The 21,932-nt window shown below is 40.7% G+C and overlaps 2 protein-coding genes and 1 long non-coding RNA gene across 3 annotated transcripts in view; 2 read left to right on the top strand and 1 right to left on the bottom strand.

Moving 5' to 3' along the window:
• Nucleotides 1-367: 367 nt before the first annotated feature.
• On the bottom strand, nt 368-12,676 carry ankrd24 (ankyrin repeat domain 24). Its single transcript, XM_077585168.1, has 22 exons — nt 12,542-12,676; nt 12,034-12,164; nt 11,237-11,325; nt 11,089-11,153; nt 10,950-11,007; nt 10,156-10,226; nt 9,970-10,076; nt 9,116-9,282; nt 8,840-8,856; nt 8,588-8,680; nt 7,949-8,050; nt 7,754-7,873; nt 7,538-7,667; nt 7,098-7,273; nt 6,233-6,396; nt 4,806-5,551; nt 3,857-4,173; nt 3,562-3,795; nt 2,324-2,500; nt 1,499-1,660; nt 1,341-1,406; nt 368-1,228 (listed from the first exon to the last, which is right to left on the bottom strand). Exons 1-22 carry the CDS (start codon nt 12,653-12,655, stop codon nt 1,160-1,162), a joined length of 3,375 nt encoding a protein of 1,124 aa, XP_077441294.1. The 5' UTR covers nt 12,656-12,676; the 3' UTR covers nt 368-1,159.
• LOC144063157 (uncharacterized) lies at nt 2,346-3,507 on the top strand. Its single transcript, XR_013296504.1, has 3 exons — nt 2,346-2,508; nt 2,753-2,884; nt 3,145-3,507. It is a non-coding gene; the product is annotated as an uncharacterized LOC144063157 (long non-coding RNA).
• Nucleotides 12,677-16,578: 3,902 nt separating the features above from the next.
• shdb (Src homology 2 domain containing transforming protein D, b) overlaps nt 16,579-21,932 on the top strand; it is a 35,134-nt gene continuing 29,780 nt past the window's right edge. Inside the window, exons 1-2 of the mRNA XM_077585195.1 lie at nt 16,579-16,852; nt 18,417-18,787. Of these exons, the coding sequence (XP_077441321.1) occupies nt 18,455-18,787 (333 nt within the window). The 5' untranslated portion in view covers nt 16,579-16,852; nt 18,417-18,454. The remainder of the gene's footprint in view (nt 16,853-18,416; nt 18,788-21,932) is intronic.

Raw genomic sequence — 21,932 nt, 5'->3', positions numbered from 1 at the left:
GAAGCACACAATACACTTGCCAATTTTTTTTCCTTGCCCTGTGGGGGTTCTCAGATTAAAAAAAAAAATTGGTTATGATGTCCAAAATATTACAATCTTAGATAGATTGTTGAATGTTTTTTTTTTTTTTTTGTATAATCATGTCTCCCAGTAATCCCAGCTGTCTCGTTAATACTGTGGCCTTGGAGAAAAGCAAAACAGGAAGTTGAACCGAGGAATAGGAAGTGGGGAAACGATAATCTTCCTCAATAATTTTCCTACTCCTCAAATTGTCATTGAACATTGAATTAAAACTCTACACTTTAATACACACGTGCTACAACCAAATGAGATGACTAGTGCTACAGTGAACAGAAACACCAGGAGATCACATTTTATGTATTTATTTTTAACCAAAACAGGAAAATATACGGTAAAAAAAAAATGCTAGGCCAATCCCACAATTGTTTCTTCTAAAAAAAAATGTTTTTTTTAAATCACACTGACTTAAAGGCACACCACACTTGATTCATTATAAGGTTTTACAACTTAGATGTGGGATGAAGCAAATACTATTTTTGTCGGCAACAAGAACAAAGGCAATTAAAGCTGCAAATCCTCTTTTTCATGGCGCTTTAACGCAATGCTGCGCCCACATTAAATGGCATTCCGTAGGCTAGTGTTTATCAAGCTGAACTGAGCCAAGGCACATATTTTACATCGGAACATTCTCCACGGCACAACATCAAACATAAATTTCAAAAAAATGCGCTTATGGAGATTCAATTACGAACCTTCTGGTTTCTGGTGGAAAAGCATTTAATTGTTCTGCCAACAAAGATTCATTATTAAATAATTGCATCTATTTGCATTGTCAAATATGTACCTTACAATTCAAACCAAAACAGTCAACTTCGTTTGTCCTTGAAAGACATGTCCACCAAATTTCATGCCGATCGATGAAATTGGAGCTACTTTCGGGCGGTCAAGCATGGGACAAAAATGGAGCCGGGATACATGCACACGCTTTCAAAAATTGGTGAGTTCTAAGGCACCCAAAAGAAGAAGGACCCCTAATGGTGCCCTAAGCATCGCCAATGTCATCCCCTCGGCTCCTCGCAGCGCCTCGGAGGTGTGTTTACATGGTGCGAGACATGTTAGCTCACCGTCAACCTGGAATTCATTGACCCTGTTGACTCATCCTGAGGATCTGCAGGAGAAGACGTTGCACTTCTTCATCCATACGACCCTGTTGGACACACACACAAACGGACCATTGGACATTGGGCTAATTATTTTTTTATTTTTTTTTAATGGAGGTTCTTTTCCTCAGTGTGATTGCGTGCCACTAGAAAACTGACCTGCACAGCTGCCAGTAAATGAGAGCGATACACAGCCACCACCTGTTTGTGCTTTCTTTCCCAATCCTTGGAGAAGAAAAATGTATCATATTTATACTAATGCAACTACAAACATGATGTATGCACACATTTTAGAGGAATACAAATTTGTTCTGTACCTGGAGTTGTTGGCTAAGTATGGCAATCCTGTTCTGTAGTGCCACTTGCTGTCCCGGGTTCCCGTGATGTGCGTGAGAACCGGACGACATGATGCCAAGAGGTGGCGACAGAGATCCAAGTGCCTCCTTGAGCCGGAACACCTCCTTAGAAAGCTCTGTTATCTGTATCAAAAAGTAGTCGTGAAGGTTTTAATGAGCGGAAGTGGAAGTCAACGTTAAACATTTCTTGACAATAACATGTTATATGTGACCTCACTAGTCTAAACAAGACATTCGGATTAATATTACATCAGTGGAAGATGAGTTATGAAGCAAAATCCAGTCGTTTTTATCCATCTCAGGGGGCTGAAGATGATATGAATGTTGCTCAGGCAACAACCAATCACAGCTTACCTGTTTTCTGAAGCTGAAGTGTGATTGGTTGTTACCCGAGATCTGAGCAACATTCATGTCATCTTCAGTCGACCGCAAGTGGTAAAATGGCCGCCCGTGAGATGGATAAAAACGGCTGGATTTTGCCGCTTAATTCATATTCCACTAACACAATATTAACCAGAATGTCATATTTAGATTAGTGGGGCTGCATATAACATATTATTGTCAAAATGGGTTGACTTAATCTTTAAGTGTTCATTTTACGGAAAACCAGCAGAAGAATGGCAACAAGTGGATTCCGTTTGTACCTACTGCCATCTAGTGGAAGACTGCAATAATCATCTCTCATGGCACAACAAGCGGTTTAAAAAAAAAAAATCCCACTGACACTAAAATATTGCACGTTTCCAACACTTGTCCATTTCACACAGCAGTCTTGTAATGTCTCACCTTGCGGTCCTTCTCCTTAACAAGGCCTTGAGATTCCTGGATGTTAATGTGGAGTTCCTGAATGTGACTGGACTTGGCTTGCAGCTCTTGAAGCTGCTGCTGCACAGCGGCCAACTGCGTCTCCGCAACCTGACGCTCGCTCTTGTTAAAGAGAGCCTCCCTTTGCACTTGGAACACCTGCACAGGTAGAGTAAGCAGTGTTAACTGAAATCTTCAGTAAGACATAATTTCTTAAATTTAACATAAATTTACTCATTTCAGTTTGAAAAGTTATTTTTTACTTAAAATAAAATTGTCAGACAAGATCATTCTGCTTATTTTAAGATATGTATTATTTATTTGAGTCTGAAAACAATCAGACAAAAGTGCAATAGGTTTAAGTGGTTCAGTTTTGTTATATTTATTAAGTTCATTTTTCCTCTTTTCCAGTAAATGCAATCATCTCAGTGGTAGAGTGTCTGCCCTCAGACGGGGAGGTTGTGGGTTCAATCCCTAGCTCGGTCATACCAGAGACAATAAAAATGGGACATCAGGCTAAGTTGGACAAATGTAAACCAATACGTACGTATTTTAAGAAAATAGTTCTATACATTACAGCTTAAATAAAAGTCAACATGATTTCTTTTTAGCCTATAAATACTATTTTCAAGACCGCAGTGGTTGATATGGGCCTAGTATTATTTTCTTATTTGTCAAAATCTTACAGGTAAATTTAAGTAAAATTTTCTTGCTCTGTTGGCAGATAATTTTGCTTATTTGAAGTAATAATTTTCTTAATGTATAATTTTTTTTCATACATTTTCTACTGTCCTTTTTTGCAGCGTACGTCCAGTTCTTGCCCCTGGATTATAAAAGCCACCTAAAAGATGTGACAAAGTCTGCCTATTACCACCCGAAGAACCACTCAAGAGTCAAAGATAATCTGTGTGATACAAATGTTTCAAATTGATGCTTGTAGTTTGCACTGAACTAGAGGTTGCAATATATGTCGTACTGTACGATTGTGTTAACTTCAGCCATTGGCAGTGAAAGTCAGCAGTATCAGTTTCAGTGCACATACGTGGTGCTATACTAATACTCTACTTTGAGTACATCGATATACATCGTACAGAGAGGCAGATGAATAATGCAGAGGCGGGAAAAAGATAAAGGCGGAACATGACTCTCATTCTGGTCGACACAATAAAGACTCATTAGACTAAGACTACTTCGTGAGGGTTTGTAGGAAACACGTTGACCTCAGTGCAGGTCTTCTCGTGTTTGCGCGTGAGGTCGTTGAGACGGGCCGCCATGGCGTTGATCTCGGCCTGCATGGACACCCGCAGGGCCTCGTGGTCCTCCTTGGAGATAAGACCTTGTTGGGCAGCCTTTTCGGACTTGAGTTGCCTCAGCTCCGTCTCCTTGTCGCTCAGAGCTTCCTGAGCTGCCGCTGCACTGCTCTCACTGGCCTGCAGGGAGCGCTGGAGCTCTGCCTAACAGGGTGGAAAGTCAACACTTCCGCTTGTGTTTATTATTGCAGACTCGGCCACCAACCTTGACTTTGTCATGCTCCTCCTTTGGTACAGCCTCGCGCATGGCATCTAGTTTAGCCTCCAGTCCGGCCGCCTGCTCCTCGGCTTCCGTCCGCAGCGTCTTTTCCTGCTGAAGCTCCTGCAGGGTTTGGGCCAGCTGCTCCGACACGGCGGACAGCGCTTCTTTGTGCTTAGACAGAGGCACGACATCCTTCAGGTGTAGGGCGTCGTGCGCCCGGCTCTCTCGCTCGGCACATAAGCAGTCAAGAGCCTGGGCAGCCTCCTGTCGAGCCACTTCCAGCTCTTCGCGGACGACGGCGAGTGTTCGTCTGGAGCGTTCTGATTGGACAGACACGTGCGGTCAATCAGAGGAATGGCATCTGTAGAACACTCAATACACACTCACACGCACGCACACACACTTTTCACAAACAAGGTGAAAACGATTCCGCTTATGTTGTCTGTTTTAGCGGGAATTGAGCTCATTAGTTGCTATGGGGTCGAAAAAAGTCACTAAATAGCTACCAAATGGCGGAAAATGGCAACGGTGATGCAATGTTAGTGGAAGCTGTGAACTAGAAAAAAAATAAACAATGTATGAAATTCATATACATACACACACACATACAAAAAAAAAGGAGCGCAATGATGATGACATATCAAATCGGTAAAATAACCGAATGAACAATACTGAGCTCTCCAGAAAAAAAAAAGAACACTCAATGGAGGTTCTAAAAGTATGGGATGATTTAATTTATAAAAAGGATCAGATTTTAATATATTTTTGTCCACTGTTCACTGATAAAAAAAAAAAAAAAACATCAACGATAATGATATTATTCACATTGAGTTGGACTTTTTCCAGGATTTAGCAGCCATTTTGTTAGCTGACAATTCGACTAATGGAAGCTCAAAAACAATTTGGTTGAGTCATGACAAATATACGCAAATGAATCTATCAATTGCCAGACCTGATGTGACCGAGAGCTCCGAGCTCTCCGAGTGCTCTTCTTCCTCATCCTCATCCTCGCCATTTGTAGAAGGCCTGATTCTCTCCAACTGGAGGAGGGCATCGTTGAGCCTCCTCGCCACCTCCGCTCTCTCCCTGGCCAGCTGTTCACACTGGAGGCCCAGGGCGACCTGCACCTCCTCCAGGTGCGAACGGGGTACACGCGTTTTCAGCTCGCCCTCGAGCTCCCCCACACGTTCCTGGAGGCGACGAACCTGATCTCCATTCGGTCCCGCGCCTCCCGACGTGTTCCCTCCCTGTACTACGCTCGCCTCCAGTTCGACCACTTTTTCTCGAAGCTTCTCGGTTTCAGTTTGCTCTCCTGCGCTCGAGCTTGTCCAGTCGCCCGCAGACTTTTTCCGACCCGGAGCGGCTTGAAGTTCGCCGACTCGCTCCGTCAGCTGTTTGATTCTGTCAGCGTCCTCGGAGGCCTGAGCGGCCGCTTTGACGCGGCTCTGAGCAAGCTCCTCCTCTAACTCGCCCAATTTTGCCCTCAGCTGCTGGGCCTCGGAGTCTTGAACCTCGCTGGCACCTGCTGCCGCCGTATTCCCTTCGTCACACTCCACGGAGAACACCCCGAGACGCATTTGCTCCTTTAGCTGCTCCAGCTCGGACTGGGAGGAAGCAAACTGGATTTGCAGACCTTGCAGCTTCTCCTTCAGAGCCTCTGGACTATCAGAAAATCCAGCCTCAGATGTCTCATGACCACTGTGGACCGAAACAAAGATCGGAAATCTTAAGCAATGCTCAAATCAAATCTTCAAGTCATTTAGTCACTTCTAATGTATGGATTAACCCTGAAGAACCCAAGAACCCTTTTCTTCTTTGGAAAATTATGAATTATATATTAAATGACTGCTATAAGATCACTTAACACCAAAATATATGTTTTTTCAATGTTTTTTTCAATTTATTCCCTAATTTAGGATTAGGGCGAAATTTGACCCTTTGGGATTTAGGGGTATCATTTCGAAAAATCAGAATAACAAAAACTGTCAGTAAACTATTTAGAATTTAAGAAAATAATCAATCAAATACACAGCTACATTGAACAATATATATTTTTGGTTTTATTTGTTGCATTTTAGCCATCTTGTCACAACCACTCTGGCTCATGTAAATGCAATATTCATCCACTAGATGGCTCCATGCAGGGGTCAGAAGTGGCACTCTGGACTTTTGAAGTTATATTTGTAAAAAAAAAAAAAAAAGGTGTTTGTTATTTGAGTAGCAGAATTTATAGGGGCCAAATTTGACCCCGTGGGTTCGCCAGGGTTAAAGTTTGTGACTTTTGGCTTATCCCGACAGGAGTCGATCACAAGGTTTGTTTGGTAGCGCAAATACAGTATGTGGGGGATTACTGTCGATCCATGCTACTGGCAATCTTACCGTTCCTCCACCTCACCAGACTCCCCATTGGACATTTGAGCCTGAGAGAAGCGCTCCTGCAGGGCTTCAAACTCCTTCCTCATGGTCTCATACTGAGCTACGGGGACAAAGTCCGCACCAGGGCTTTGCATGTCGGTGTCGTCCTTCTCGAACATCTCTAGCATCTGCAGATAAATGCAGTGAAGTCAACAGCTAGAAATGCAGTGCGGCAATTTGCTTTTTCACGCTACATAAAGTAGAATACACATATGACAAAAAAAAAACAGGGTGTGGCTGCTTAATGAAAATTGAAGGAAGCCAAAACGCACATAATCCTGAGGTATAATGATCAAATATGACATCATAAAGTCCATTATGACATAAAAGACACTTTGACATGACAGAGTCTTGTCATCTTGTCTGCAAGTTGCGATGGGTTTTGAAGAGAATCTTCTGCCTAGATTTAGTCATAACAGTTTTAATTTACTTATTTCCTCAGTAGAACTTTTATCTGTGGATGTGTCTTTTTAAGTGCTGTCACAATTTCTGCTCATGTCATCATGTCTAAAGGTCCTTGTCTGTTTCCACATCAAAGGGCCATTTGTCAATGTGTATTGAATGATGTCTTAAGGATTTGGGGGCTGTTTCTTGGGGGGGGGGGGGGTGAGGCGTTGTAATACTTTTTCAAGATAGTATAAGAATGCTGTGAGTCCGCTGAAATGACACAAGCGAGGAGCAGTTGTGCTTTTGTAAACCCGCTGTGTCCAGAATTTTCTGCAAAATAAATCCTTCGAAGGTCCTGTTCACCGATCTCCAGCCTGATTCAGAAAGTCAACATTACGAACACGCGGAAAACTTAAGAATCGATTTTTCCAACAGTTTGTACCTGAACTTTGAGAACCAGCTCGGCATTCTGTGATGTAAGCTCCTCTATTTTTTGCTGCAATTCTTCCGCAGTTCCGCGGTCTGCGGGGGGGGCAGGGGTGGGGCTGTCTGATTCCGCCTCAGAGGAAGCCTCGTCACCAGCAGGTGAGGCTCTGGAACGCTTAGAGAGCAACCTCTCTGGAAGAAAGCATGTCATGACTATAACGGACACACTATATGGGCAAGTTTGGAAGTATTGGGACATCTGGCCATTTTACCAACAGTGAGTCTCTGTTATTTATTATTTGTCAAAATAAAAATAATTGGTTCTTTACTGCCACTGTACATGCACAAACATCCCTGACTCAACAACCAAGCTAGCTCAACTGACTTTCTCCCCAGTAAGCAAAAATATGACTCATCACTTTAGCATACTTGGGAATTACAGCACAAATGACATACCTGGGAAGTCAAACATTTCTTCTATATCCTCTGAGTCACTCGCCCCGACGCCATGGCCGCCCTTCAGCTCCTCGATCAACTTGTCCCTCTCAGTCTCCGCCTCTTTCAAGCGCAGTTTCAGTTGTGACAGCTCAAGACAAACACGCATGTTGTGTAAGACTGTTTCTAATTCGTAATAGGAAAAAAAAAAAAAAGTATGCATCAAGATTGCAGTACCTCCCCCAAGGCAGAGAGGGCATTCTGTTGCTGCTGCTCCAAGGCTTTTATCTTCTGGAGGAGACGACCTCGCTCAAGACGTAGCCGCCGGATCTCCTCAAACACCTCCTCATCTTCCACCTTACAACAAAATAAAAGACTTCGTGGTAATTCTTGAACATTTCAATGACTTCAAAAAGATAAACTGGCAGCAACCTGATGAGATTCTGGAGGCTGAGGAGAAGGTGACTGAGCAGGGAGCTCGGGTGACTCCACAGGGGGAGCGGGACTACGTGGATGAGGGGTGGGTGGCAAACCCTGAATGATTACGATGAAAAGGAAGGAGAATGTTAACTCGCTTGAATTTTTGTATTATTTTGTTATTTACTGGACATGAATCCTTTTATTTTCTCATCATTAATTTCATATTGTTTTATTTAACTTTTAACAAACATTTAAATTGGTCTAATTGAACAAACACTGCCAAAATGTTTTGTAAGTTTAAACCAATATTGGCTCACTTGAACTAATGTTTATTAGAGCGTTGATTCCTAACCACTCTGCCAATGAAAATGTAAATTTTCACTTAATTGATGCAAAAAATGATATGCATTTATTACAAATAATGTATATATTCCGTCATCTTTCTATGCCTTTGACTGCTAGTGACAGGCAAAACAATGACATGATCTTCCACTAGATAACACAAATTAACTTAATACAATGTGTTCCTCTAAGCAGGCCGTGGCTGAGATTTCACATTAAATAGATCATGACTAAATCGAGATCATTATTTCAATATTGCATATTTTTCTAAGGTAAAATAGGTAGCATGGTGCACACTGAATACAATACCTGGAGAGGTGACCGTGGTGGGGGAGGGGCTTTCCTTTTCCGAGGGGTACTACCCCCTTGCGCCAGTGAGGCTCGCGAGCTGTTCCGGGGGGTCTGCATTGGTGGGGTAAGGAGGGGGGTTATTCCGAATAAAAATAAAGGAGAAAGTATTGATAAGGCTAAGGAAGAATGTACTACAAATGGGAATGAAAGCATAATGAGGTCACAATATGATGATGGGCCGGAGAGGAACGATAGTAAATGCGAAATTACCTCCTCGCGTGCGGCCTCTGACAATACGTATGCAAGGGAAGAGAGAATATTTCCTTTCGTTACACTGTAGCAAGATTAACAACTTGACAGTATTTGTCTGACATCTCCATTGAGCATCGATATGTCCAATCATGCCAGGACGTGGCCCACTCCTTACAAGTATGCCAGAGGATGGAAAGTATGCACCAGAGCACTCAAACTAGCCAAACGGCTGAAGCACGGTTCAAATGGCCAAATGCGTGTACGCCCTTAAATACTTTGACATTAATACCGTACCAGGAGGTGCTCCATTTTGCAACATGTGAACGATGTGATGGCTGTCAGGGCTGTAGTCGTCCGCCTGGTTTCCGAGTCCGTCCACCAGCTGCGTGTTGGCCCCGCCCCTCAGTAGAACGGCCACTGTTTCTGCACTGTCACTCTCGCAGGCCAGCATCAAGGCAGTCCTGATTGAAGATAATTTTGTAATAAAAAAAAAAATGGAAGACCTCTACTGACTGGCGAAAAAATCATGTTGATGGCGAGTTTTGTTTCCAATTATAAATGTATTTATTTTTTTACTTTAAAATGGCTTACCTTAACTAAAATTGTGTGTTGAATTGTGGCCAAAGGTAGAATTGTAAATAGTACTTTTCCCCAATTTTTTTTTTTACTACACCTCGGATGAAATTGTAGTCGGAAAAATACGGTAATAATTTTGTGACCAATTAAGGAAAATCATGTCATTTCCCGTGGCACACAAATGACCCATTTCCATGACACAATTATCAACACTTCTCTTGTTTGGATGCCAGTATTATAATGAGCAGAGTTGTACCAGCGAACAGGTTCGCATGAGACTGAATCAGCATGTTTGCTACCTCCAACATCAAACTGCAAGTTGTCAATCTCTGCCAGGCCTTGAACTACCACCCTTGAAATTTTATCCAAATGCCGCAGACTCTTAATGAATCCTTCTTCTGTTCCGACCAGCGCAACTCCACTGCCGTGATAATGGTCCCATAGAGGTTTGTGGCTCTCGCCCCCGTTCCATCTGTCAGGAATCCCACAGCTGCTAAAGCCTGACTGACGGACGCACAACTTCCCGCCGGCTTCCTTGGCTGAGGCCGCAGCACAGAAGAAGAGTTGTGTACCTCCCCTGGTTGTCCTGAATGTTTACGTTGGCACCTCGACCCAGCAGAAAGACACACAGCTCCACTCGACTCATCTGCGCTGCCAGCATGAGGGCGGTGGCTCCATCCTGAACAGGGGCGGGGGGATCTATGTATTACTGGAGTATTAATGCAACTATTATATCAGTTAAAAATGATTTAACCTACCCCATCCTGCACATCAAGATCGGCTTTAAAATCCCACAGAATCTCAGTGCAGGATAAGCAGCCACTGACCGCTGTCGACAAAATTGAAGTTTAAAATTCACATGACTTACATTTTTCAATGATGCCTAATTATTATATTATTATTTTATCCCCACTAGCCGCAACATTAAATACATCTGCATAAATTATGTATCAAAATTCTCCCTGAATTGACAGTAGTATTTCTCAATTTTTAGTAAGCCCTGCACAACTTTTACAATAGAAAAAATATTTTGCTTTATTTATTTATTTTTTATTTTATTAAAAAAATATATACATACATATATATATATATATTTTTAAATATATATTTTTTTTATTTTTAAAAAAAAAATATATATATATATATATATATATATATATATATATATTTTTAAATATATATATTTTTTATTTTTTAAAAAAAAAAATATATATATATATATATATATATATATATATATATATATATATATAATTTTCTTTTAAATATATATTTTTTTATTTTATTTAAAAAAAATATATATATATATTTTTTAAATATATATATATATATATATATATATATTTTTTTAAATATATATATTTTTTATTTTATTTAAAAAAAAATATATATATATATATATATATATATATATATATATTGCATCCACAAGCTCCAGGATCTGAAGATTATTTAATTGCAAAAATTTAACAAAAAAAATTAAATTTAAAATATTGTAATGAAAACACATCTAACTATGCTTTCCAGTATGTGATAATTCCCATTACTGTACCTGCATGGTGGAGGGGCGTCCTCCCAATGGCGTCTGTGCAATCTACTTCCAATCTTTCCTTTTATAGACAGGATAGGACAAAAGTTGCTACATTTGATAAATCACAAACGAGAACATGTATGTTGTCAACTTCACTTACCTGTAAAAGTCTTTTTAAACACTCAGTCTGTCCGTTTTTAGCAGCGAGGTGAAGAGCGGCAAAGCCTACCAATTAGAATCAGTAAACAACATGTGATGCAGTGGCCTTGGTGGATAAAAGGATTCATCTTATCGTATAAATGACCCACCAGCGCCATCTGTGACATTGAGGTCTGCTCCGTGAGCGATGATGACCTCCAGACAGTCGACATGCCCTCGAGAAACGCATAGATGGAAGCTGCAGAAAGGACACGTGTATTAGGCTATTTGTACGCGTTTACTTATTCCGTAAAGTGGAAAATACAGACGCACACACCGACAATTGTGCTGAACTAGGCCTGATTATTAGATGTCGGAAATTATTATCCTCGAGTGTCGGCAGTGTTAAGAGTGATTTTTGCGCCCTGATCTGCCATTGATTAATTAATTGGATTAAAAAATATTTTTCATTGTTAAAACAACAAATTGCGCATGTGAGGTGCGGTTACAATGGTATATATTATATAGTTATCAATTGAAGTCGCCATCCTCACATTCTACACTAAAACATTTGCAACTTTGAATGTGTGTGGCTTTAAAAAAAAAGTGGAGCCTGGCCTGGTGAGTGATGTGGGAGTCAATAAATGTTGTTGGCTCAGGTTAGCTGCTAACTGTTTGACGGTCCCATGTGTAAAATGACTGAAACTTGATCACTTATAATACATTCTATATTTAAAATGGTATTTTTTTCATATATCTAATAAGGAAGCGCGTGGTCCTATCCTATGTGGGCCCCCCAGTTGTACTGATTAAAAATAGTAGCCCCCGTTATCATGTAAGTTGCCCATCGCTGCTCAAGGATATGCTCAGAACTAAAACACAGCATTCTAGTCCTCAATTCCTTTTCCTGTCTGGCTTTTTTGGCTCAGCTCCATTCACGTGACAGACAGTACAGTGACCCACTTACGCCGACTTGCCCTCAGCATCCAACTTGGTGGGACAGAGACCCTTTTTAAGGATGAGGGCGGACACTTTGTCAGCTTCGTTTTGCTCCACAGCCTGGAGGAGCCTCTCGTCACTCTTGCTCCAGTCCTGACTCTTTTGGGATTCAAGCCACACAAAAAAAAAAACAGAGGAAAACAGTTGTTTTAAAAATAGCATGACACAGCAGTGGGGGGGGAAAAAGCACAGCAAACTGTACTGCAGTTTCATTATTGTGAAATGATACATACTAGTGGAAGCAGGCTGAGACAATGACAAAAACGTGTCATCAAGCTAACGACAGGCTGCAGAGGATCCATGCAGCTAGCACACACAAAACTAAATACACTACAGTACGGGATCCCTAAGCTATGACCTGCTAGCTAGCTGATTACCAGCTTCCTAATGCCCCTACAAATTACAATTAAAATCTAAGCTTTCCCCTCAGTAACAGCTTCTCTCCAAGTTTTTTTTTTTGTGTGTGAGCATTGTACCCCGCGGTCGTTCCATCCTGCAGCTGTGTGCCCTTGTCGTTCCATATCAGGACTCAGCAAATAAGAGGAGAAACATGCTGGCTGTGTGCTCTGCCAGTTTGGCTGCTTGGTCATTGCGATGTGAGAGACACGGGCTTTCACTTTCAAGCTGTGGGAGCACCAATATGTGCATTATAAAGTAGATTTGAAGGATAGCTGGGGAACTTTACACAGTATTAAAATATCATATTAGATTTTTTTTTTTTTAGTAGTGACAATCTAAAAGTGAAAATTGGTGGTCTCCCCCCCACCACAATTCACTTATGGCAGGGGTTTGCTGTAGTGACACCAGGGGGGTGCAATGTAACTGCTGTGTCCATGTGTGTGTGTGTGTGTGTGTGTGTGAATAATTGAATGCTATCTGAGCTCTATTGGCCATCGACCCTCTGCTCTAGCAGCAGTTTTGTAGCAGCCCCGCTGCCATGCTGCTGTGGCAATACAGTACTGAATTCTAACCCATCACCTCACATTTATACACACTCACCGGGGAGCATAAAATCCTATTTAACAAACACAATATAGAACAAAATGAAAAATATATAAGATACTCGGGATTCACACCAGCAAACACTTACCTCATTCTTTTTAAACTTTGCCTTCAGACTCTTCATGTTGCTCAACCTTGTACTATTTTTTATTTTTTTATTTTAGGCTACGTAGTAAATGTATTAAAAATAGGAAGAAACAAAACATTAGCGACCTGCTAATGACGTAGGTGAGTGTCCCACGACTAGCCTCTCTCCTACTCAGGTACCACCACGCGCAAGCACAGGTGCGTCGTGGGACACTGGCACTAGCCCCACCCAAATCAACAAATAAACCAATCAGAGAAGCGCAAATAACCCGGTTGGCATTTGATTGGATGTGAGTAATCATTTTGGCTACGGTACCGCATGCATGGAGGTAGTAATTTTTAATTATTTTAAGCACTGGTATACACGTAAGACTTTTCAACGCCTCTTCTACGCTTGCCCCTCAAACACAAAATAGCAAATAACTTGAATATTCTTGTTATTGTTGTAAAAAGTTAGACAAACTATTGTTGGAGCTAAACCCGGAAGTAAACAGACAACATGCTAGAAAAGCCCTATAATAGCACTCGGACTTTGAGATTTATTTAACTTACTAAAGTGTTTACCATAGACTCATAGTGGCAAAAAAAATGGATTTCTCCAGAACTCAACATCCAATTTTCAAAAGTCACTGTGACACGAGTGTGTTTTTTTTAAATGCGTAACAGGGTGACAATTTAGTCATTCCTCGGCAATTTGCAATATCTACCAGTAGAGGTCAGTAAACACAAGTAAAACAAGCCATCAAGTTACTGTTCCAAATTCCAACAGAGTGCAAAAAGAAAAATATGGCCTCATTTAGGCAGATAAATATTGCTATTTTCTGGGGAAAACAACAGCTAGAAGTGTGATTCTAAGAGAAAACAACACCAAAACCCAATTTATCCCTTCATAATGAGGAAGCTGTATTAATTTTCCTGAAATATTCCACAGTGCCTTGTTGTCTCTGTGTGATGCCATGAAATTGCTGGCGCCCAGGCGGCACTATTAATTTTTTCTGAAAATATTCCTTTTTATACCTGCCGTTCTCTGTTGTGATTATCTCTCACTGTATGAGACCCTCTTTTTTTTCAACTCTCTGATTTCCCTTTCTCCACATGTTCCCTTTGCATCATGATTTTCCACCTCTCGCTCCAAAAAGTTCTAAAGTTCTCTGGCCAAGTTGTATAACATACTCAAATGCGTTACGGCAGTGATGATCATGATGTGGGTCAAATGGGGAACGACAAACCATGGAGTGTTATTATATTGCAAGATGATGGGACATAAAAGTGTCATGTGAGAAATAATGGTGGAGAGTGCAGGCATGGGCTGGATTCTGATAGTTTTACAATGTGTATGTTATTATAAGGCAAGTCGGCTTCACAATTGTGAGGTTTAGGGTTTGAATCTCTCTTCTTGGCACCCCGGTGGACTCTTATCTTTCTAACTACCCTTGATTGTGAGTGTGATAATGATAATTAAGCTAATGTTTTACTCTTATCTGAAAACAATTTTTGACCAGATTTTCCATCAGCGATACCACACACCAAAAAAAATCCCCAAAAAGGTCATTTTTGGGCGAAAAAAAAAGAAGTATTATTTTTCCAATTTTCAAAAGTCACTGTGGATTGTACACAGGCTGAAGTCGCCATTCCAACCAGACTCAACAGAAATCTTGTCATTGCAACTCAAAAGTCAGCTGTCATCATGGAAGGGATTTTGATTAACCTTGAAGGATCCGCTCAAATGAATCCCAAATAACAAGCGTGTTGAAGTTGACCTCTACAAGATTAATTTGTCATCTTTTTTTCCATTACAGCAAAATGGAGAACCTCTCTTTATAGAGGCCATTAATAGTAGCCTCTATGGATCAACTGTGTTTTTCTTCTGGTTCGTAATGTTTAAATGATTGCGTCTTTTGAGTCACAACTGATTCAAAGCGGTTAGCAGAGACCCACAAAATACTGGATTAACCATCATAAGCCCCCAGTGGCTTCAGATTTTCTTCCAAATGGTCTGGCTCATAACTAGAGCCAGGAAACCCTTAAACACTCAACAAGCAAGAGGAGGAAGATGTGAGGGGTCTGATGTTGATGGTTATCTTGCGCATTGGAGGGTGTGTGTGCATTCGGATTCCAGTACAATGACCTCATCCTCCTTCCCGCCTGTAGGAGTAAGCGAGCTCATGAGTGTCATAAAGAAAAAAACGGCATTTACAGACCTTAATGGCTGTAGCACGTCCAATCTGGTGGACAATGGAGAAGAACACATCTGTGAGAGGACATTCAATATGTTGCTCAATCAGGATGAGCAGGCCTCAGCGCTTTTTACCACATCTTGTATATGGACCAATGAATGTTTGCAACTTTGCACTGCCGATTCTTTCGTTTGCTGCCCCAGACCGCTTCAGCCCCCTCAACAGAAAGAACGGCCGGTCGCCCTGAGCATCTAGCAGCTTTGCACGGCTCTGGTGCTAACCACTAGACCAATATGCTGCCCTATACTGTATATCAGGTATGCAATTGATTAGGGACGTGTGTATACTGATATCAGATAGCAATATGAGCCTGATTCCTGGCCTTATTTCAAGGTACTCATGAAAGCCGCTCTCTTATGGCCGTTTTACAATCAGGAACTAGAATTTGAAATTAGATTGCTATTAATTTCATGCAATTTTAAGGAATATATATATATATATATTGGAATATATAGGTCTTTGTTTTAAATTATCTGTCATTGTTTTTTTGAAAAAAAAATTCTGTACCAAATTTACTAGTGGTATCGGTACTTGGTATCGCAGACTCCTCGAGTTGAGTATTCGCACTGGTATTGGTCTGTAAAAAAGTGTTTTTAAAATTATCTCTACAGTCGCATAAGATCTGACAACAATGCTGAAAGTGCTGTGCAATATTTTCACTAATTTACATGTACAGCGCTTTAATTTTCCCACAATTTTCAATGTTACAGCCTTATTCCACAATTGAATAAATGTCATTTTTTCCCTCATAATTTTATGCAAAACAATCCACAAATAAAAGACAGAATTCTTAAAATTGTGAAAAATGACATACAAAAATAAACAAACAAACAATAAATCTAATTTGACATCCATTTTAATTTAACTCAAGTATTAGTAATTTTGATTGTATTGTGTGCTGACAGTTAAAGATGATTCACATTTGAATCAGCAGCCAATTTTATATGAGGTTCAGGAAAAAAAGAGCTCCGGTGATGTCATGGGGATAAATAATGCACATTCACGCAGCGTGTTCGTGCGAGCTGATTTCCCTTCTGTTTACTCCACCGCGTGCTCCCCGCCAGCGTGGATATTTTTAGAGGAAACTCTGCTCTCCATGTTTGCGGATATTTAAATGAATGGACGCTCCAGTGCGCGTGGAAGCAGACGAAGATAATAGGAGCGAGTGAAGCACCTCCCCTTTAAACGCTTTGACTTTCTCTCTCGTTCTCTTTATCTGCGAGCGTACTCAGTCGCTCCCACTCACTCGGAACTTTGCCTTCGCTCCTCGTAGGATCGCCGCTGCATTTATCCCCCTCCTCTCCTTCCACCCCGGATTATTTATTGTTCCTGCTTTGAAAAAGACGATTTGTTTCTCCCTTTTTTTTTGCGTGGAAGTTGTTTCGTGGGCGGACACGAGGGAAGACGGAATGAAGCGTGCAAAGTGGCTGAGGGGCTGAACACGTAAACACACATTGGCTGGTGAGTCCATGTGCTTTTTGCTTTTGTCAAACCGATGTTTGTGGCACTTCTAGCGTTGGAAGTCAACTAAAAGTGCTTATTTTGAGTTTGGCTCCACCGCAAATTTCAGACTTGTTGGTTTTAACTTGCGGATCGCAGGCATGTATGGAACTTGGCTGTATTTGTTATTTAAGCGTTTTAATGCTATTTTCTGGACTGCAATTGTGACTTTGATCGCAGCCCTGGGGGGCAAAGTTCACCTAGCAGATATTGTTGCCTTGAACGAAAGGAGTGTCTGCCCAGCTGCTTTAGTTTAGCCCGGTGTCCTTTTGACAGTATGAAAAGCCACAATCCCTTTTTAAAGTATTTCTTTCTATTTCTTTAATGCGTATCGGTTCTGTTGAGTTTTTTTTGTCAGGACTTTTTTTTTTTTTGTTGTTGCAGTGATTAATTGACATGTTGGAAACTTTTGACCCGAGGTATGTGCGCTTCCAAGCTGCAAATATGTTATCAAGGTCGCCTGGCTTCACTTGGACTACATGAGAAAAGAGCGTGAAAGCTTAACAACAGACACAGACCAGCTGAGCCATGCAGTTTCATTTTATGATATGAAATTGTTTGAGTTTTAAGGGTCATCCTTATTTTGAAGCACATATTTTTAGAAGAAAAATATTTTTATAGATGATTTCTATGGGAGTTAATGTAAATTAATGGTGGGGAAATAAGCTTGTCTGGTATCAGGAAAGATGAAGCTAATTCTAGAAGGGGGGAAAAAGGTCACTTTTATTTGAATGTAATTGTCATTTTTTGTTTTCGATACATAAACTTTGGGGTAAAATCGGAAATCTGATTTTTGGGGAAAACAATCAAATTTTATTAGAGGCCATATTGGCAAGCTGTCGGGTTCCAAATCTTGTCCGTGATTGCACTTTAAAAAAAAAAAAGTTTGAACACTTAACATGTACAGCTTGACAACATACCCATCCCCTTTTAGTCTTCTAATTAGTTCAAACGAAATTAAACGCACATAATGTCGTTGAAAATGAATGTTTCCATTTAAGAACAGCCATCTGCATTTTTTTATTACACAAGCAATTCCTCGCTCTTGTGGTCGTATTGTCACAAATATTAGTCATGCCATTTGACTTCATGTATAATTAGTGCTTTACTGTAATGTAATGCAATTGAATTGACATGAAATGTTCTTGCATTCTGATGTTCTTAACGGTTGTCCAGCAATTGTTGAAGATACTTTACACGTATAAAGACCATAAAAGTTGTTCAGCAAAAACAATGAGGCTCCAATAATAAGGTCAGCTCAAGTGAGACTGTCTTTTGAATGGCTTTCCTATTTTTAGCCCATTTTCACACGTGATCTAAATGCAATTGGGCACACAAGCTATTAAGAACACGGTATCTACATCCCATGGTTCCTTGATGGGATATAAAAACGTATGGGATTGCATTAGTGTCGTTTCTACCTTGAGGGACAGAAATAGACTCCATCTGTACACCTATTTCTAATAATGTAAGCTCATAAAAAAAAAAAAGTCATAACCTTTGTGTCCTTCTCTGCCCCGTCCAGTCTTTAGCACCACCCTGTGTTTGGAAGCAAAAGCCGCTATGGCCAAGTGGCTCAAAGACTACCTAAGTTTTGGCAGCAGGAAGGTACCCCCGCAGCCTCCCACGCCGGACTACACCGAGAGCGAGATCCTAAAAGCCTACCGCCTCCAGAGGGAACTGGACTTTGAAGATCCGTACGAGGACTCGGAAAACAGGCCCAGGGCCGAATCCGGGACTTCGGAGCCGGCCACGCCCGTGTACGGCTCGCCCATGAAGTCCTCCGGCACGGATGTGAAATCTCCCAAGCACAGACTCATCAAAGTGGACTCCCAGGACCTGGGGCGGACCAAGATCCTGCTTAGCGCCATCTCTTTAGATGATCAGCAAGAACCTGTAAGTGCGGCTCTACTAACATTGTAGTTTTGTAAATATCGGAACTTGTTGTTGTGATCGGAAGTCGACGAAAAATCCTGGGAAACTGTAAAAAAATGAGATGCAGGGACGGATCAGGCCCGCGGGGCTTGAGTTTGTCACCTGTGCTGACAAATGAATCTTGGGGGAGGAGGGGGGGGGGTGTGAAGGGGGGTGAAAGCACTCTCCCAATTCAGTCGTGTCCCATTTACTATCGGCGTGACAGCTTTATTGATCGCACTCGGCGAGCAAATGCGTGTCACAAATATGTTTGCATAAATTGTAGCCGCGTGCGTGCGTGCGTGCGCCACACGGGGATCTACCAGAGTAAGATGAGATAATAATTGATGGCTTGAGCAGCGTGTTGAATCAGAGGTGGTCGCCGGTCCCGTGAGGTTAAACCTTTAAATAATGAATTGGGTTTGCCTTTGCGAGCTGAGGGAAGCCCACATGAGCACGTGTTGGGGGGCTGTAATGCGGACGGGGATGTGTTGAGGACCACGGGAGGCGCTTGTATTGTATTACTGTAGTAGTAGTAGGGGTTTGAAAAATTGAAAAATATCCATCCAGCCATTTTCATGGATTTTTTTTTCTCGTCAATATTGTGATGGCAATTTTAATATGCGATTATTATTTTTTCAAGGTACTCTTACTTTGTATTTTGTCAAAGGGGAAGACAACGTTAAACATCGTTGACAATAATATGTGACCACACTAGTCTAAACATGACATTCTGATTAATATTACTCGGGGCAGCCATTTTGTCACTGTCTGTCGACTAAAGATGACATCACAATTGCTCAGGGCCCAGGCAATGACCAATCACAGCTGACCCGTTTTCTGAAGCTGAGCTCTGATTGGTTGTTAGCTGAGGCAAGCAACTGTGATGTCATTTTCACTCGACAGTAAGTGGCAAAATGGCCGCCTTCTGATTTTGCTCAAGACTGCAGGATTTTGCTGCTTAACTCGTATTCCACCAACACAATATTAATCCGAATACCGTATTTAGCCTAGAAGGGCTGCATAGAACATAATGTTAAGAATTTTTTGGGGGGGGGTTGACTTCCCCTTTAACAAATAAGGAATACTTATTAAACACTTTGTGTTGCATTCTTTTAAGTGTTTATTGAATTATTTATTTATTTTGGTCGAAGCCATCCCCAGCTATTCCATGTTTAACTATTTGTGGTTTTTAGTCTCTTTCTGAAAAAACTTAAATGTCACAAAATGGGGTCAAAGCCCTGCATAATAGGAAATTAGTACATTTGTGTTGTTGAACTATATTGAAGTGATAAATCTAGACTGAGACTAGCTTTACCTATTTTTATTTTTTTTAGTGCAGGAAGTTATGAGAGGTGCATTAAAAAAAAAACAGTGGAATAATGGGATCATAGTTTGTGGTATGTTTCAGGTTTAAATTAGTAATGTAGGCAATTCTAAACAATTATTTACATTTTTTTAATGTTTTTTTTCTTTTTCTGGATAAAAAAAAAGAGCAAAATTACCGAATGAACAATACTGAGCTCTCCAGAAAAAAATAATAATATTTTTTTTAGGTTTGTTGTCACGGCAGGACTTGGTTCCCATAGAAAAGTTCAACTTGTGTAAAAAGTAAACTACTTCAAAGTTTTGACAGCAAAAGTCGATTAACAGTGTGAATTCCTATTCGATAGCTCGTTCCCTCGTTAATTTGCCAGGATCTGTGGGAAAATCTACACGCTAATTAATACAAGCGATTCCTCTACATCAATAGACAACGCAATCAATGTGTGCGCTCGAATCTAGTTTTATTTTTAGGCTTGGAATGCGTTCAACTGGGAATCGTCAGACAAACACAGACGAGCATTTTGCCAATGAGTGATGATGTTTGGAAGATTGCGTGTTTGTGTGTGTGCGTGACCATATGGCTACCTCTTTTCTTCCTGCATTATAAGATGCTCAATGAATGCATTAGTTCCATTGTTGTAACCCAAAAACATGGCTAAGTTTCTGTTCCGTCTTTCATGCGGCAACTGCGGCACAGAATGTTGTTTAAAGATTTCCAGTGTATTCATACTGCTGCTAAATATAAATTGCCGCCCTTTGCGACACTCTAAATGTTGTTGCAAATAAGTGTCACAATATTACCATAAAAACAACAACCAGCATCTACTTTGCATGCAAGCAATTCAGCGGGGATGTGTGTGCGCGCAGTTGTTTGTCTGGCAGCATTCATAAGCAAGGGTGTGTTTTTTTTTTTTTAATACGCTATTTATTTACACTGTTCAGTTAATCAGTCAGGATTTTCTTTTTTTTTTATGAATATGTAAGAAATGCACTGAAATTTAATCAAATACTGACTTCTTACTTTACCCTGCTAATGTAGATGGTGTAACGTTGCTTGAAAATCGTCAACATTAAAATTTGTAGGATTTTTCTACTAAATTCCCATGGGAGCACATTGACCGATTACACTCAAGTCACTGTTTCCCAACCTTTTATTGACCCATGCACATATTTGATATTGGAGATTGAAGAGGTTAAATGTATTCCTCTTTTGCGTGTCCCAAAAATATGAAGACAGATTTAATGTAAGAAAAAACACCTTTGCAAAAATGATTGAATAAAAAACAGAGATCTCTGGACATCGTGACAGACTCCAAACATCACGTAACAGGTGGAATTTCAGAGTGCCGAATGTGTCCCCTCCCTCGTGGAAAGAGGCTTCCTATAGTATCGAGCTTGGAAAGTGAAACGCCTTTTTTTAAACACGTTATACAACAGATTTGCAGCTGTGCCGGTCTCCAGACAAAATATACTTCTCCGGGTACTTCTCTCACAACATCTCATAAACAAATTGAATCAGATTTAGAGTGGCCGTGAGCGATGATGCCAACAGAGTCAGTGTGTGTGTGGGTGCGTGTGTTCGAAGCAGATTCTGTTCTCAAAGACCAAATGTGTTTTCGCACAGAACACTGAGAAGGAATTTTTTTTAGACCAAACAATTTACCAACTTAGGTTAAGGTCAAATTATACTGAGTTCAACACTATTTCACCTACTTTACACATCTATAAGACATTTCAACATGGTTAATATATGAAATAAAGAATTAAAATGTTAATAATGTCTAACAAGATATAACGAGCC

Source organism: Vanacampus margaritifer, chromosome 13 (assembly GCF_051991255.1).
Source record: "Vanacampus margaritifer isolate UIUO_Vmar chromosome 13, RoL_Vmar_1.0, whole genome shotgun sequence".
Lineage (NCBI taxonomy): Eukaryota > Metazoa > Chordata > Actinopteri > Syngnathiformes > Syngnathidae > Vanacampus > Vanacampus margaritifer.
The sequence above is the reverse complement of the archived record's forward strand: the minus strand, read 5'-3'. Positions and strand labels throughout refer to the sequence as shown.

Bases quoted from the DNA above. Each gene is read 5' to 3' on its own strand.
- ankrd24 (XM_077585168.1), bottom strand. From the start codon at position 12,655: ATGACCAAGCAGCCAAACTGGCAGAGCACACAGCCAGCATGTTTCTCC. The intron at 6,397-7,097 runs GTACAAACTGTT...ATTTATCTGCAG, and splicing joins AGCTGGTTCTCAAAGTTCAG to ATGCTAGAGATGTTCGAGAA. The intron at 1,229-1,340 runs GTCAGTTTTCTA...TGTGTCCAACAG, and splicing joins ATTTACTGGCAGCTGTGCAG to GGTCGTATGGATGAAGAAGT.